This window comes from Salmo salar, chromosome ssa20, assembly GCF_905237065.1.
Source record: "Salmo salar chromosome ssa20, Ssal_v3.1, whole genome shotgun sequence".
NCBI lineage: Eukaryota > Metazoa > Chordata > Actinopteri > Salmoniformes > Salmonidae > Salmo > Salmo salar.
In genome coordinates, this window is record NC_059461.1 from 36,369,571 (window position 1) to 36,388,071 (window position 18,501).

Consider the following 18,501-nt stretch of genomic DNA (forward strand, 5'->3'; position numbering starts at 1 on the left):
TATTTGTGTATCTGAAATTAAACCATCAAGTGATAGACAAAAAAAACATATTTGAAAAACCCCATACCATAATTAGATGGTGAAAAAAAACACACCAATCTCTTTCATACACTGAACAAAAAATGCAACACAATCTAAGATGCACAGTTCAAATAATGTCAATTGAAATAAATTAATTTAGGTCCTAATCTATGGATTTAACATGACTGGGAATACAGATATGCATCTGTTGGTCACAGATACCTTAAAAAGGGTAGGGGTGTGGATCAGAAAACCATTCCGTATCTGGTGTGACCACCCTTTGCCTCATGAAGCACAGCACATCTGCTTCGCATAGAGATGATCAGGCTGTTGATTGTGGCCTGTGGAATGTTGTCCCACTACTCTTCAATGGCTGTGCGAAGTTGCTGGATATTGGCGGAAACTGGAACACGCTGTTGTACACATTGATCCAGAGCATCCCAAACATGATCAATAGGTGACATGTCTGAGTATGCAGGCCATGGAAGAACTGGGACATTTTCAGGAATTGTGTATAGATCCTTGCAACATGGGGCCATGCATTATCATGCTGAAACATGATGTAACTGTGGGTGGATGAATGGCAAGACCATGGACCTCAGGATCTCGTCACGGTAACTGTGCATTCAAATTGCCATTGATAAAATGCAATCGTGTTCATTCCGTAGCTTAAGCATGCCCATACCATAACCACCATGCTGTCTGCCATCTGCCCGGTACAGTGGAAACCGGGAATCATCAATGAAGAGCCCACTTATACAGTGTGCAAGAGGCCATCAAAGGTGAGCATATGCAGACTGAAGTCGGTTACGATGCCGAACTGCAGTCAAGATCCTGGTGAGGACGACACGCACGTAGATGAGCTTCCCTGAGACGGTTTCTGACAGTTTGCACAGAAATTATTCAGTTGTGCAAACCCACAGTTTCATTAGATGTCTGGGTGACTGGTCTCAGGCCATCCCACAGGTGAAGCAGCTGGATGTGGAGGTCATGGGCTGGTGTGGTTACACATGATCTGCGGTTGTGAGGCTGGTTGGACTTAATTCCAAATTCTCTAAAATGACATTGGAGGTAGCTTATGGTAGAAAAATTAACATTCAATTTAACTCTGGCAACAGCTCTGGTGGACATTCCTGCTGTCAGCATGCCAATTGCACGCTCCCTCAAAACTGCACATTTTAGCATGGCCTTTTATTGTCCCCAGCACAAGGTTCACCTGTGTAATGATCATACTGTTTAATCCATTTCTTGATATACCGCACATGTCAGGTGGATGGATTATCTTGGCAAAGGAGAAACACTCACTAACAGGGATGTAAACAAATTTGTGCACAAAATTAGAGAGAAATAAACTTTTTGAGCGTCTGGAAAATTTCTGGGATCTTTTATTTCAGCTCATGAAACATGGGACCAACACTTTACATGTTGTGTTCATATTTAGTGTAATTTATTTAAACAATACAAGTTAATTTACCTACATTTCTGAATTGACATATAGCGTTTCTGAATGAAACTCTTCAAGTATTCCATACCTCGTAGTGGGCGATCCTCTGGGACTCGGAGATGAGCTGAGCGCTGCACACTTTGCAGTAGGTGTCTGTGAAAAGCCCTTGGTTCACTTCTGTAGACTTCATCTGGTGGGAGAGAGGAGAGACAAACAACTACATGAAATGTAACACTGGGTTGGGCATTTTTAAATGAGGAACTTTAAAAATAGCACAGGTATAATAAGCTTGAATGGCTCAAGTGCAATGAAGGGACATAATGGAGCAAGTAAATTATAATGTAATACTAAGATAGTTGTTTAATCAATATTTCATTATATCTAGCACTGTGATGGCAATAACAAACGCAGAGTAGTTTTTTTCTTCCTTCCAGCAGTCAGTCATAACAGAATAGTATGTTGAATCAATAAACCAATTTCCAGGTAGCAGGTCAAGCCTATGTCAAGGCAATAGTAAATCAATTAGTGAGACTGAAGCCCTGATAGTATTCATCTTGGAAATTCATAGAACTAAATTACTGAACTTCATCTGGGGGAGATTTGGAAGGAAATGGCAAGATGCCGCCGCCGCCCCCCCCTTTCCATTAGAGAGCTCACATTGCAGATTTGGGAGCACTCACGTTCATCTCATCGACTTTGTGGAGCCTTCATTAGGCATGGTAGATGAGCAGAAAAGTCAAGCAGGTATAACCTATGGCAACACTTTAAGCATTAATACAAATCTAGAAAAATGAACTGATTATAATACCTGGTTACTTGAAGGGGCAATCTGGAGCTATATATATTTGTTAACTTTTAAATTACTGATACATATCCATTGATTCTTGATGAAACGTATTCATAACCCTTGACTTATTCCACATTGTTGTGTTACAGCCTAAATTCAAAATGGATTCAATTTTTTTCCACCCATCTACACACAATACCCCATAATGACAAAGTGAATACATGTTTTTGTACATTTGAGCAAATGTATAAACAATGAAACACCCTGAGCCAATACATTTTAGAATCACCTTTGGCAGCAACTACAGCTGTGAGTCTTTCTGGGTTAGTCTCTAGGAGCTTTGCACACCTGGATTGTACAATATTTGCACATTATTATTTTGTTTATTTTTCAAGCTGATTTAAGTCAAAACTTTAACTAGGTCACACAGGAACAATCAATGTTATCTTGGTAAGCAACTCCAGTGTAGATTTGGCCTTCTGTTTTAGGTTATTGTCCTGCTGAAAGGTTAATTCATCTCCCAGTGTCTGTTGGAAAGCAGACTGAAGCCGGTCATCCTCTAGGATTTTGCCTGAGCTTAGCTTTATTCCATTTATTTTTATCCTACAAAAACTCCCTAGTCCTTGCCGATGACAAGCATACCCATAACATGATGCAGCCACCAGCATGCTTGAACATATGAAGAGTGATACTCAGTGATGTGCTGTATTGGATTTGCCCCAAACATAACGCTTTATATACAGGACATAAAGTACATTTCTTTGCCACAATTTTTTGCAGTTTTACTTTAGTGCCTTATTGCAAGCAGGATGCATGTTTTAGAATATTTTTATTCTGTACAGGCTTCCTCCTTTTCACTCATTTACATTAGTATTGTGGAGTAACTACAATGTTGTTGATCCATCTTAAGTTTTCTCCTATCACAGCCATTACACTTTGTAACTGATTTAAGGTCACCGTTGGCATCATCCTTCCTCTCCGGCAACTGAGTTAGGAAGGACGCCTGCATCTTTTTATTGACTGCGTGTATTGGTACACCATCCAAAGTGTAATTAATAACTTATTCATGCTCAAAGGTATATTCAATGTCTGCTTTTTGACATTTTTTACCCATCTACCGACAGGTGCCCTTCTTTGTGAGGCATTGGAAAACCTCCCTGGTCTTTGTGGTTGAATCTGTGTTTTAAATGCACTGCTCGACTGAGGGATCTTACAGATAATTGTATATGTGTGGGGTACAGAGATGAGGTAGTCATTCAAAATCATGTTAAACACTATTACTGCACACAGAGTGAGTCTATGCAACTTATGATGTGACTTGTTAAGCACATTTTTACTCCTGAATTTATTTAAGCTTGCCAAAAAAGGGTTGAATACTTTTAAAATTAACATAACACTTTGACATTATGGGGTATTGTGCATAGGCCGGTGACAGAACATCTGAATTTAATCCATTTTAAATTCAGACTAACATAGGGTTGGAAAGGGTGGGAACTTTCCAGTAAATGGGAAGTTAAGCCCGGGAATTTGGGGAATTTTGCTTAAATTAATTTTAAAAAGTTGGCTTATAACAGTGAACCTTTTTTTGTGGGATACACTTAAGGCAATTCTGGGTTTTGTGGCATATTTTGGTTAAACTATCCCCATTTCTATGGAATTGCATGCACAGTGCATTCGTCCATCACATGTACAGCTGATTCTCAAGATCTTGCACACTAATGAGATGATTTTGAGCCCACACTACTACACTGTCTGAGCCAAGGGCGACATGCTTTCTGGAAAGTTTTGATTACAATACTGGGTGGGGTGAATATATTTTATATGACATACATGATTTTTTGTTAACTAGTAAATAGTACCCTACAGCAAAGTGTGTTTAAACAATTTCTAACTTGTTAACAATTTCTGTTAGTTAGTTTTTGTTTGCTACCATGTGGGTTTTAGCTAACTTGAGCATGCTAACTGAGGAGTCTTAAATCACCTGTTTCCCATACATGTTTCATTTTAAAACATTTATCTTACAAAGGAGTCGTTTAATCTAACTGCTTAACTATTTATCTGTACATGGAATTGTATTTGTTGTTTTTTTACAGGAAAATGCCACAGGTACTATCTGATGTGTGTAGACATTTCACTGCAGCAAATGTAGAAGGAAAAGCTGTGTACATTTGCAAATACTGTGCCAAATCATATGTGAAGAATGCAACAAAGTCGCAGAATCATCTGGCCAAAAGCGCTCACAAGCAACCTCTGACAAAAGTCCCTCTTCTTCTATTTCAGGTGTAAATTATTAATCAGATACCGTATCGATAGCAACAGCCCATGGTCCTCCCGAAATCAGAAGTTCTTTTGAGTCAATGGAGGAACGTAGTCAGAGAAACGCTGATGAATTTCTTGCTCGACCTGTGTATGCAACTGGTTCACCTCTGATGCTCACAGGCAACGTGTATTGGAAGAGATTTCTGAATGTTCTTCACCCAGCATACACACCTCCAACCAGACATGCTTTATCCACTCATTTCCTGGATGCAGAGTTCAAGTGAAGGCCAAGCAAATCATAGAGAAAGCAGACTATTGCAATCATCTCTGATCAGTGGTCGAAAGTTTGTGGAGATGGAATAATTAACTACATCATCTCCACCCCTCAACCAGTATTCTACAAGAGCACAGACATAAGGGACAACAGACACACCGGTCTCTACATTGCAGATGAACTGAAGGCAGTCATCAATGACCTTGGACCACAGAAGGTATTTGCACTGGTGACAGACAATGCTGCGAACATGAAGGCTGCTTGATCTAAAGTGGAGGAGTCCTACCCTCACATCACACCCATTGGTTGTGCTGCTCATGCATTGAATCTGCTCCTCAAGGACATCATGGCACTGAAAACAACGGATACACTACAAGATAACCAAGGAAATGGTTAGGTATGTGAAGGGTCATCAAGTTGTAGCAGCAATCTACCTCACCAAGCAAAGTGAGAAGAATAAGAGCACCACATTGAAGCTGCCCAGAAACACCCATTGGGGTGGTGTTGTCATCATGTTTGACAGTCTCCTAGAGGGGAAGGAGTCTCTCCAAGAAATGGCCATATCACAGTCTGCCGATATGGACAGCCCCATCAAGAGGATCCTCCTGGATGATGAATTTTGGGAGAGAGTGGTAAGCGGCCTGAAACTCAAAGCAAGGGCTTTGGGATGGAGATGCAATATGGCAGTTGTGCCAACATATCTCATCAGCCACCTGGTGGAAAGAACTTTGTGGATCTGAGGCTCTTTCCCCTGTTGCCTCCATCATCCTCCAAATCCCACCAACATCAGCCGCCTCAGAGCTCAACTGGTCCTTGTTTGGAAACACACACACACACACACACAACAGGCTGACCAATACAATGGTTGAAAAATTGGTGGCCATACGGGCAAATTTGTGGCTTTTTGAGCCTGACAACGAGCCATCCTCAACAAGGTTGGAAAATGACAGTGAAGATGAGGCCTCAGAGTCTGGTGATCAAGAGGTGGACATTGAGGAGGTCCAGGGAGAAGACATGGAAGCCTGAGAGGAAGACAACCAAAGCTTTAGTTTCTAGACTATCATTTTACAGATGTATGTTGAAAACGTTTTTTGGGAGATGCGATGGATCATTGGGGATCATTCAATATTCCCTTTCTTTTGTTGTTCAGTGAAATCATCCCATGTGAATAGTCAACTCATTTAATTAAAGTTCAATTGTAACTAAATTATATATATTTTTTCTATTAGAAGGACTTAATTATTTGCAATTATGTCTACATAAGGTAAAAGGTTTATGTTTCTGTCTCCATATGATATGGTAACTATATCCAATGCAAAAAAAATCTACATTTAAAATGGTATTAATTAATGAATAAATTCCCATATATTCCCGTTAATTCCCACGGAAAGTTTCCACCGCTGAATATTCCCCAAAATGTGCAACCCTAGACTAACACAACAAAATGTAGAAAAGGTCAAGGGGTGTGAATACTTTCTGAAGGCACTATAATTTATAAATGCCTTGTGAGCTTAATTCAACTGTCGTACCCCATCAGAACCCAAAATATAAGCTGGCTTTACGCCTTTATTTGTAAACAATGTAACCTTATCGCCTCAAAACCTGGTTAAAACTATAATTTTGATATCATAGAAGGTCAGTCCTTGCATCCATAGCTCAGTCTATGCATTTGAGAGTGGTTACATTTCTCCAGCCCCATCCCTCAGCATTATACCAAAACAGTGGTGGGGTGATGCTTTATTATTCTTTGAACTGCAGATTGTCCCTTTAAAACTTCAATCAGTGAACGATACAAGCAAAACTTCTCTCTAAAACAATCAATACTTTAACTGATTCTGTAAAATCTTTGACAAAATGTAAGTGTAGAATCTGCAGCATGTTTTTACAGCTAGGGTATGTGACCTGACTTATCTGTAATAAGCATGTGGCTCAGGGGCCATATATAGGGGATAGGGTACCAATTGTGATGCAATTACTATAATCCTCTAAACTCTATCACCCCACCACACACTATATACTTAAAGGCCAACCTGTAACCCTTTACACTCATACCCTTATACAGGTTGAAAATGGCAGATTTGGGCACTAATAAGCACCTACATTGGAACGTATTGTCTGTAGACCTCTGGCTCTGTTCTTCACAACGCTGTGTGGGGTTTGACTGACAGCCGTTCTGATGCGAAGTTGAGGACTATAATAAATAGCGCTTTGATGTCATACAAGCAAGCCAAACACCGGTGAGTACAAATGTGTATTTCATATCTCCAAATCATAAAACTCATGGGATATACAGGGTCAACATTTACGATCACTGTTTTTGATGTACAGTTACAAGATGACATGACGTCATACCCAGGGTTGTTCTGAACAGAATGAGTCTATTTTTGTTTATTTTGAGAGAAAGAAATGCTGCTTGACACACGCACCTGAATGCACTCATGAGTCCTTTCTACGAGCGCCAAAATTAGGATCTGTTTCCTTGAATTGCCTTGTGAAAGCCTAACACTGTAAGATTGTATTTATAACTTCGCTATTCGTGTTGGCTATAGAACAAGCTTTCAAATCATGCCCACCTGACCCAGATTTATAATGGATCGTTTTTTAGATTGCGTAAGCAACAGTAACTGTGTGATGGCGGGGATGCAAGGTTGTGTTCCAAATGAAACAACTACAGGTGCTTGCTCTAGTTCCTTGCTCTAGTATCTTATAGTTTTATGACTCAAAGAAAAGTCTTAGAGTCATAAAAGTGTATTGAAATTGCTTAGGAACTATGCACACTTTGGAGAGGTGGGTGGCCACTTGGAGACACCAGTTAGTCCTCTCATCTTATGTTGCACCTACCCCACATTTTCCAGGAATAGTCATGTTACTAAATGTATTCAGAGTATTTTCTGATTCGTTATCAACAAATGTGGCAAAAAGTACAGTAAATGTAAAACGTACATAAAATCAAGAGTAATGTTTGGATTCAGTCGTGTCAGGTGAACTGTTGTATACTCAACTTTGGTCTCACTAGTTTCCCATTATCTACAAACTGTTCCCTTTCAATTGCTACCATGGTTATGCATTTAATATTTCTTCTGTAAGAAACATTTCAATGTAGCCCTATCCTTATAGGCCAATTCCCACAAGGTTAAAGGGCTAAAAGAGAATATCACCACATACAGTGGGCTCCAATTACTGGCACCCCTGACTGGCAATGCACAAACAATACTTAAAAAAATGTAAACAATATAATTATAGAGATAAACTCAAAATACCAACATGTGAGAAATACTGTACTTTATTAATGTTTCAATGGAACCCACCACAATCATACAATTATTTAATACAAAAGACATTTCACCAAAATCAAGGTTTCATAATTATTGGCACTCCTCATTTAGTACTTAGTGCCACCACCTCTGGCAAGGATAACAGCATGGTCTTTTCCTGTAATGTTTGACAAGGTTAAGGAACACATTTGGAGGGATTTTGGACCATTCCCATATGCAGATCCTTTCAAGATCCTTCACATTCATGGGTTTGTGCTTATCAACTACCCTCTTCAACTCAGCCCACAGGTTTTCGATTGGATTGAGGTCCGGCGACTGAGATGGCCATGGCAGAACATTGATGTTGTTGTCACAGAACCATTTCTGTGTGGATCTTGAGGTCTGTTTTGGGTCATTGTCTTGTTGGAAAGTCCACATACGGCCAAGTCCCAGCCTTCTGGCAGAGGCAACCAGATTGTCAGCCAAAATTGCCTGATACTTGGTGGAATTCATTATGGCATCAATCTTAACCAGTGCCTCTGGACCTCTGGAATTAAAACAGCCCCAAAACATCACTGACCCACCACCATATTTCACCGTGGGTATGAGGTGCCTCTTCTTGTATGCATCTCTGTTTCGACGCCAACATGCCGATGCTGTATCTGACCAAAAGGTTCAATTTTGGTCTCATCTGACCAGAGCACCTTCTTCTAATCATACTTTAAATGACGTTTGGCAAACTCCAAGCGCTTGCGTCTGTGTCTTGGGGTCATTAAGGGCTTTCTTCTGGCAACCCTTCCAAAGAGCCTGTGGTTGTGGAGGTGGTGTCTGATGGTGCTTTTTGAAACCTGGTGACCCCAAGATGCCACCAAGGCCTGCAATTCTTTCACAGTGATTCTTGGGGATTTTGTTGCTTCTCTCATGATCCTCCTCCCTATCCTGGGGGGCAAAATGCATTTGCGTCCTCTACCCGTGAGGTTTTCAACTGTTCCATATCTTTTGAATGTTTTAATAATTGCCCTGACAGTGCTCAGTCATATATTCAATCGTTTGTGGATCTTCTTGTAGCCATTACCAGATTTATGAATGTTTACAACCATCTGTCCCTTTTGAACTGCCAGTTCTTTTCTTTTCTTCATGGTGTTGGATGACAAAGGGATATTGCAAGCGTGTTACCTCTTTTTTTATACCCTACTGAAAAAGGAAGTAATGTAATGTAATGGCTCAATATTAGATAAACTTAAATAAGTGGAATATAATTCCTGGTTTAATTTTGGTAGATGTTATTTACAATAATATTTAAGGGTGCCATTAATTGTGAAACCTTGATTTGGAGGACATTGATTTTTAATTAAATCAATAAATGATTTTGGTGGGTTCCACTGAAACATTAATAAAGTACAGTATTTTTCACATGTTGGTATTTTGAGTTTGTCTCTATAATTATATTGTTTATATTTTTTAAAGTATTGTTTGTGCATTGCCAGTCAGGGGTGCCAGTAATTTTGGAGCCCACTGTACTTAAATAATACGAGATGAATCCTAACATTAAAAAAACGTATCTTATGTATGTAATGTCTTCTTTATACAAAAGTTTGGACATATTAAGTTATTTGTCCCTTATTGGCATCTCCAAATCACTAGCCTTCAATAAAACAAATAGGCCCACATAACACTGGTATTGGAAAAGCATTTGTGTATGTGTTGGCCTACAGGAAATAGCAGGTGAACAATCTAGAAATAAACTTTTCTGCCTTAGGGTGGCCCATACATCGCTCCTTTTTCTCTTTCTATCCATGATTATGTGTAAATAAATCATGAGCCCATTGGATGGAGACAGATCTTCCAGATGATTTATTTGTGTAGCCTGCCCTGGAGTAACAGGTACAACAGAGGAATAAAATAAACAATAAGCAAGGTGAGGAGGAGTGAGGAACGTGTTAAAGGACAAAGGCAATAAGCCATCTCAGTAAACTCCTCGATACTTTCTACTTTTACACATTTTAAGATTCACATTATTCAATTCACATTGATTTGCCTAGTTTTCATCACTGGACATTTTTGTTATTTTTCTCTTTTGCACGTATTTTCATAACTTGCCGCATGAATAGTGCAACAAAGTACAGATAGTTTGGTGAAGTGTGAATAGTGTGGTAGAGTGTAGGGATAGGCACTTGCCAGCCGACGTGTTTCAGAGCTGAAGGACAAGTTGAGGCGGCAGGCAAATCAGGACATACACATAAGATCTTCAAGTAGTAACGTCAAAAGAAAAGGCCCAGCTCATCCATCAGAGCATAAATCAATGTCACGCCGATAGGTTACTTAACTTCACTTGAGATACCTATAAAACAAGCAATCAAACAACTGTGAATCATACCAAACAGAAGTTCAGTCTAAGCTGTTCAAAGTTGAAGTGATCTGGAGTGAAGTGGGGTGGTTGGCCAAACAGTTCACACCCTGCATTAGTGTCCTTTCACATGATCATGGTGACCTCAGGAGTATAAACCGTGCGTACTATACATACAAAATATGTGTGCCAGTTTTCCCGCAAAAGTTAGCATTTCTAAAAACTGAACTTGGAGTGAGAATGTCCTTACCTCCACGCAAACTTTAGACCATGCATATGCACTTTTTGTAGTTGTTGAAGTGATCTATTGCAAGCAGGCAAGTAAGTATTTTGTGCAAATGGGGGGGTTTTTTTTGAAAATCAAAATGATAAAATTTGTCTCTTTCTTTTAGAAACTGTTGTGGCCTAATTCCAATAGTTCCAAATTATACCGGTGTTATTGTTGCCATAAAAGGTGAATGGAGGGTGTTTTCCAGGCGGAGTTATCATGCTTGTTCACGCACTCACAGTTTTACACATACTGTATATGTATGGCATGCAGTTTACAAATCTCAATATTTTTTTACTTCTGGATTCTTTTCAGAAATTGCATATTCTTTTCAGAAGTACTGGCATGCCCTACAATTTGCCAAACTAGCCATTCAAAGTCAAACACAATGTATTTTCATAGAATTATTCTGCATAATAAGTCCTACCCTACAATCACATTACTTTAATAATAATTGATTGGATTTATATAGAGCTTTTCTACCAATTTAGGTACTCAAAGCGCTTTACATAGTAAGGGGGAAACTCCACCACATATCAGCTATCAGGTGGAGAAGTGAGGAGTGATATATGCCAATTAGGGATGAGGGGGATGATTAGGTGGCCATGATGGAATGGGGCCAGGTTGGGAATTTACCAATGACACCAGGGGTAACACTCCGAAACTCTTAAGATAAGTTTCATGGGATTTGTTATGACCACAGGGAGTCAGGACATGCATTTAACGTCTCATCCAAAAGAATGCACACTCTGCAGGGCAAAGTCCCCTTCACTGCCCTGGTGCATTGGGATTTCTTTAGACCAGAGAAAAGAGAGCCACCTACTGGACCTCCAACACCCCTAACCACAGCATCTGGTCTCACATCCAGGGACAGATCAGGACCGACCCTGTTTAGCTTCAGAGGCAAGCCAGCAGTGGGATGCAGGTTGGTATGCTGATGTTAACGTAGATATTTCGTTTATCACTGTAAAATAACTTGGATATTTTGTTTATCACTTTAAAATTACTTGGATATTTCCTTTATCACTGTAAAATAACAGTGATAGAGAATATATATATTTCTCAGTAACATAACCTTCTCTAAATCTCTGGGTTTATGTAAGAGTCTGTTTTAATCTGGGTAACCCTTACTCTTCCATTTGAATTATCCCATTAATGCCTAGTACAGGATTATTTTGTTCCAGACTGCCTTTTCACCTTTTGGCATTTTGTGTCGCTTGTTCTTTAAAATAATGTGACCTTGGCACTGAGTTCCAGCTGGCAGCACAATGCCTGTAAGCTGTTATCAGCGGAGAGAGGGAGGGAGGCTGGCATTCAGAGCTCCTGTGTAGAGGGGAGGGGCCAAAGCACCAAACTGACAGGATGAGGGCAAAACCCAGTGTCTGAATGCTGCAGCACCAACCAACAAACTAACAGGGGAAGAGCAGAGGATATAGAATAAATAAATCAGTGCAACCTCCGCTCAGGAGCCCACATCGACGTCAACATGTGCTGCCGAGTCACACTGGGCTGTCGTCTAGGTGCCCCTCCTGGCAGAGGAAAGGTCTTACGCTGCACTCATTCATTCACCAGCTACATGGGCCAGGAATAGGAAGAGAAAACACAACTGTCATGGGCTAGCCTATCTCTGTGTCTGTCTCTACTTCGCTCTCCCTCTGTTTCCCTGTCCTATCTCGCTTTTTCTTTCTATCCATATTCTCAAAGATCTCTCTAAACATACAGAAATTAGGCTTTACGTTTCACAAGAAATACAATGCGTGGAAAGCCTCGGAAATGTGTATATAACAACTAGAGTGGAAATAGGTTAGGAAGATAGAATGGAACTTTTGTTGAACTGAATAATTGATTGAAAACGTGAGTCAACAGTTCCGTGTAAATCATTCAAGGTGTTCAGCACACTGCTCTAACTTGGTCATTAGTGGGTTTAGGAGAGAGTGGTACCTCTATAATTCATGACCAAAAAAGTTTGTGCATTTGTTCAAATCATTTAACTAATTTATCTTATATAACACTTTGAATGTAACTTCAGTTGTTGACTGACCCAGACTATCCATACATTTTTAACATGTTTTGAAATAGTTACATCTTCGGAAATGGTTACATTAGCAGGAAATGTAAACATTTTATGAGCTCAAAAAGTAATCTTGCCCATGTCACTGAATAACATTATTGAGCCTTGAACACAGCATTGTTTCAAAATAGCTAAAATAGAAAGACTAAAGGAATACCAATTTTCATCTCCCTCCCTCCCCTCCCCCCTTCAAATCGCTCCCTAAGAGCGTAAGAGCAGGTCAAGTGCTACATTTGCTCTAATGGAGGAGAAAATATGAATATGTAGTCACATTACTGTCACATAAATCAATCCCATCCATTCCAAGAAACTCCTAACATTTCCTTGTCAGCGCAGGGATTTGATCTTGCAACCTTTCGGTTACTAGTCCAGCGCTCTAACCACTAGGCAACCTGCCGCCCCACGTTACCTGCCACCCCACATGCTCCTAAGAACATGTGATGTTCATAGGAGCATGTCAAAAACATATATACATTTTTCACAAAATGTTCCATCCTAAAAATTTGGAATAAAAAGTTCACAGAAGTAACAAGTAAAAGTAGACCTATCCATTAGTTAGTGTTTTTACTGATAACACATTTTGTTAATGAATTATTCAGTTATTAAAACTTGAAATTCTGTAACGGACTTTTTTCAATTGAATTGGCTACAATGGGAAATCATAGTAGTCACAAACAACATGTGGGGGTCACAAGTTTGGACAGCTCAGTTCATTACTGTACAGTAGAGAACACTAAAGTTGAGTACACTATAATGTACAGTACTGTATCATACTCTGCTTTACTGTACTGTATTGAACTCTACAAATCTCTTCTCGAATGTACTTGACTGTAATCTACTAAGCTCTACCGTGCTGTACTTTGATGTCCAAACTTGTGAAACATAGACGTCTATGATTGGTTTCAGATTTGGTCCGGTCCAACCAAATGTGGTCTCGTTTGGGGCAAGAGCTCATTAACATAATAGCCAATGTTTAGAATAATATCCCAATATGCAAAGGAGGACATTGCATATTTCTACCTTGGTGTACCTATTCAGGATACATCACCATGAAGAGAATGACATTCATATCCATAAATAAGCATTTCTGTGTAGTAAGTGAGAAATCTGAGTCTCAGCGCACTGTCTCTGGCTAGGCTGCTGGTTGTCCTGCAGCGCTGTGTCCCAGCTGAGCTCATTACCATCGGCTGTGTCCAGTGATTCTATTTCTATGTTGTAGGCTGCAGGCATTCGTGGCAGCACATCAGAGCAACACAGAGGAGAATCCAGGGTGAGAGGGAAGGTACAGAGGAGGAAGAGACTGGATTGTAGCCTCTTACACTAATCAGAGGTATTACTAGGCCTATAGACAGACAGGTTGTGTACACTGCTAGACAACTCCCCGGCTGGAAACTTTGGCTGAGAAAACTTCATTTTAAATAGTCTTATAAGACCAGTGTGGTTCTTTCAATGATGCTCAAAGGACAAACAGACCCAAAAAAATCTAAATCTTGAGAAATGTACAATTGCAGGATGGCAAATTGACATACTTCACACAAATATAAATATTTGTTCTTGAGGGAGGTTTGTTTACCATTTTTCCTCGACTACCTAAGCACCTTTGTCTAAACAGAATTCACTTTTTCTAAACAATTAACAGTCAGTCCCAAACTGAAACAATTTGGCCAAAATTACACATTTCACTTTCAAAATGCATTGAGACTCAAAATATTAAATACATGACACAAAATCATCTACCTCCATCAAAACATACAACTTGTTATCTAATGAAAAGTTATATAAATGAATAATTACACAGTGGCCCTATAAATACTAACTACACTATCAATATACAATAACATGGTGAACGCTATTTTATATATCTGTGCCATTTGTTGATACTATAATTATAGTATGCAACATAAAAGGCAAGTAAACATTATCACATCATGGGCTGCATTATTATTTTCTAAAATGATTTTACCAGATGACCAATGAAGAAAGAATGTCACTCAAGAGCACAAATATCCAGAAACAAAATGCTTTATTTGACCTTTTTCCATTTTTACTGAGAGCTGAACTATCTTCCTCTATGGGCCCCTCTGCTTCTCCTTTGTCCTTGCCCTCACGAGGCCTCTTACTTGGTCCATTCTTGGAAACAGCAACTCTGAGGTGACCTCTTATGCATGATTAAAGACTGATTGCTGATTGCACAATTGTTCAGAGGTTTTACACACGTGCAGAAGAGGTTCACATTCATGGAAGTAATTTGCATCAGCGGTGACCAAAATGTTTTCCTTTTGTTTGTCATGATTACTCAACTGGAGTTTTTCGTCATTTGTAGAGAATTGTGTTTACTGTTTTGAAAAATGTGCTTAGCATTTTCATTGTGTGTGAAAGCAATGAGAAATGAATTACAGTTTTGCAACAACAAAAAAATACTGTTGTGCTCATTAGGTCATGATGGAGATCAAGTGGACCCCCGTTTCATTAAAATTGTCTTAGCAAAAACTGTAAATGTTATTTGAGTAGATAAAGCTGTAAAAGGTCGGCAATTGTCTAATGTGCCAGATCTTTTTTCTAATGCACTTCATTAATGGAGAGGATGGGTTAAAACAGACTAAAATCTATCCAATGTGTTTCATTTTTAAAAGCAGAGCGAGCTACCTCTTCACTCTGAATAAAAGAGAATATTATAGTATTCTAATGATTCCAGATCACTTTCATGGGGAAAACCCTCAGCAATAATACATAGGCCTATTTAGCAGAACATAACAACCACACATTGATTATAAATGATCAGCTGCTTATCCATTCCATATTATAATTAATAAAACAGCCAATTCATTATAACAGCACTATACATGATTGGCATTATTAAGGATGAAAGAGTTGGGCTCAATAGTACTGGATAGAGTTACAATTACTGTAACATAAACAGCTCCTGGTGCCCATGGATGGCATAGGGTCAAATCTGTCTGAATTGAGATCAAGCCAAGAGATGATTTGGACAGCAACAGGAACATGATGAGATTCCTACGTAGGAGTACTAGTGGTACCTCAGAACAGTAAACAGGCATGTTGGTGTCAGAGCTGTGTTATAGGTTGCAAACTACCTAAGACATTAAGGAGGTTGGTTAAACATATTATCTAAGGAACAGACTCTACCACAGGAGGTTGTTGGCACCTTAACTGGGGAGAACGGGTTTGTGGTAATGACTGGAGTGGAATCAGTGGAAGTAGCAAACACATTGTTTCCAGGTGTTTGATGCCATTCCATTTGCGCCCTTATGATGAGCCATTTTCCCCTCAGCAGCCTCCTTTGGACTCCGCCTGTCATTGTCTTCGAGAATGAACAATCATAAAATGACTACTGAATGAAAAGTTAAGAGATACTTGCTAAACTTTAGTTTGCATTTACATAACGTCCCAACTAGGACAGCATAATTAGTGTGAAAAGGGCGAAAAAACATGATACTTTTCTATTTGTTTTCATTCAGTAAACGCAAAGCACGCAGTCATCCAGATGCTCCACAACACTAATAATGGATCAGACATCAGTTATAACTTCCAACTGCAGATACAACACATCTCAGAGTTAGACAGGGTAATAAACCAAGCAAATAACCAAACTTTCCAGGTTTGCGCCTCAATTCCAGCAGGTCATCATTAAGTTATTTCGCAAAGGTTCTCACAGTTGGTCATTTATTTTATTCTATCATATTCCCTCAAAAGTCCTCAACTTGTAAACAGAATGCTGAAAGATGATGTATTCCTGGACTGAGGCTAAAATACTAAAAAAGCCCGATACAGATAGGGAACCACAGAGAGATTAGCACATACTGGTGTGGTAGGAGGGATTGATTATCATACAGCTATACTTCATTCAGAGTTTAAAAAACAGCATGTACACAAACAATTACAAGTAGGCTAATTACATGTGTACTACGATTTCTTTATCCACTCCGCCACTATTTATAAATGATCTACTTCATCCGATTTCTGTAAAAAAACATGCACTTTAGTCTGAAGGACTTAAATTATTTTAGCACAGCAAAGGTCAGACAACAGCCTGGCTTTATCAGCCTAATAGAGTGCATTGTGAGCATGCATATAAACCAGTGTTTACATTATAAGCAATTATGAATACAATCCTCTACAAACCTGACTAACACCAACAAAGAGCTTAGTTCATGAGCAATACTATAACACTACCACTGTGTTTTATCTATCAAATTACAACATAGAAAAAATACCAACTCTGCAAAATAAACCACACAAGGGGCTAGAATTTCTCTTCATTTCCACCAATAGGGAAACACAAATTGATAACTACATCTGCAACCTCCCTCAGTAGATAATAAAATACAACCGGCCAAGGAAATTGACAATGAAAGCAGGGGGACTTGCCAGACAGTTTAACTGAAGCTACAGCTGCTTGGCCTCTCCTCACCCAGGTTGATCTGTGAGGATCATGAGGCCGTTTGTCCAGTACTAAGGATGTACATCTTTCCATTTCAAGACAATTCCATACGCATCTAGATACATGAGCTCTGACACAATACAGGAATGTTGTAGTTTGAAACGATTCGGTGCGACTCCAGAATGAATTGATGCACTAACATGTTTTGCATAAACACATTCATTTTCCATTCTAAATTAAAACCTGCTGCTGGTGGAGCTCATGAGCCTGGGCCTTTCTAAGCCGGATCTGTGTGCATGATGCATGTCTATGGTGTACAGTATGTATTATGTAGGCATCTGATCTGAGCCATAAGGGAGACTAGGCATCTAATAGTACCACTATTAGACTGGGGGGGCAATGTACCCCCCCCCCCCAACACAGAACCCATCTTCGCAGATAGTTTGAGCTAGTAATGTATAAATATTTCTTGTTTGACAATAAGCTATGACATAAGTAATGAATATATAGCACAACTTTGGATTCCACCCCCATTTCAAAATCAAATGGTTTAAATACTTTTTGGAAGTTGTTGTTAGCTAGAAAGTTGTTTTTCATATTTTAGTTTTAAGCCTATCCCAAACCTTAACCCTTACTTTAACCATCCAGAGTTCAAGCCTAAACTTAACCCTAACCTTAAAAATGTGACGTTTGAGAAACATGGATGAACGTCTAATTCTGACGTGAGACTGAGAGCCATGTGCGCCTCGCAAGTGATTGCTGTTCTCGTTATGAAATTATCAACTTTACCCTGTATATCTAAAAATGACCATATACAATGATTTCTTTAAAGCAAAAGTACCAAACCTGTTGCTGACGGTGAACCTGAATCAAAAAACTCAAAATAAAATCTATTTAAGCCCCGTTCAGCAGCTATAGACAGATGACAGTTGTGTCTCCAGTATAGACAGCAATAACCTAGCAAATGACATAGGGTGTCACTCAGCTAATACAGCCGACTATCGTGCCAGCCATTTTAGCATTTGAATGCTGAAGGTGCTGTACAGATGTGGAAGATCAGGAACAGGCCACCTACCTCGCATTGGTCAGCGTGTGAACCTGGGGTCTGTGTGCAGTTTGACTAGGCTACTGATATTCCCTGGTGTTGTTCGGAATGAAAAATGACTAGTAGATCAATGACTGTCAACACAGTTACATGCAGGAGAAAACACATCAGTAGCCACAAAATATTTGATATTTTTAGAAAGTAGAAAGACAGTAATATGAGCAAAAAATGTTAGTGAATCAGAGATTCGTAACTTTGAATCGATTTTTGGACTGATGCACGCTACATTTGCACCCCTTTGGGGTCTGCGGAACGATGCAGTCATACAC

The 18,501-nt window shown here is 39.4% G+C and overlaps 1 protein-coding gene across 1 annotated transcript in view; it reads right to left on the minus strand.

Annotated features, from left to right (window-relative positions):
• The window catches only part of LOC106580521 (zinc finger matrin-type protein 4), a 201,907-nt gene that overhangs the window by 173,391 nt on the left and 10,015 nt on the right, over positions 1-18,501 (minus strand). The window contains exon 2 of the mRNA XM_045703277.1: positions 1,554-1,655. Within this exon, the coding sequence (XP_045559233.1) occupies positions 1,554-1,655 (102 nt within the window). The remainder of the gene's footprint in view (positions 1-1,553; positions 1,656-18,501) is intronic.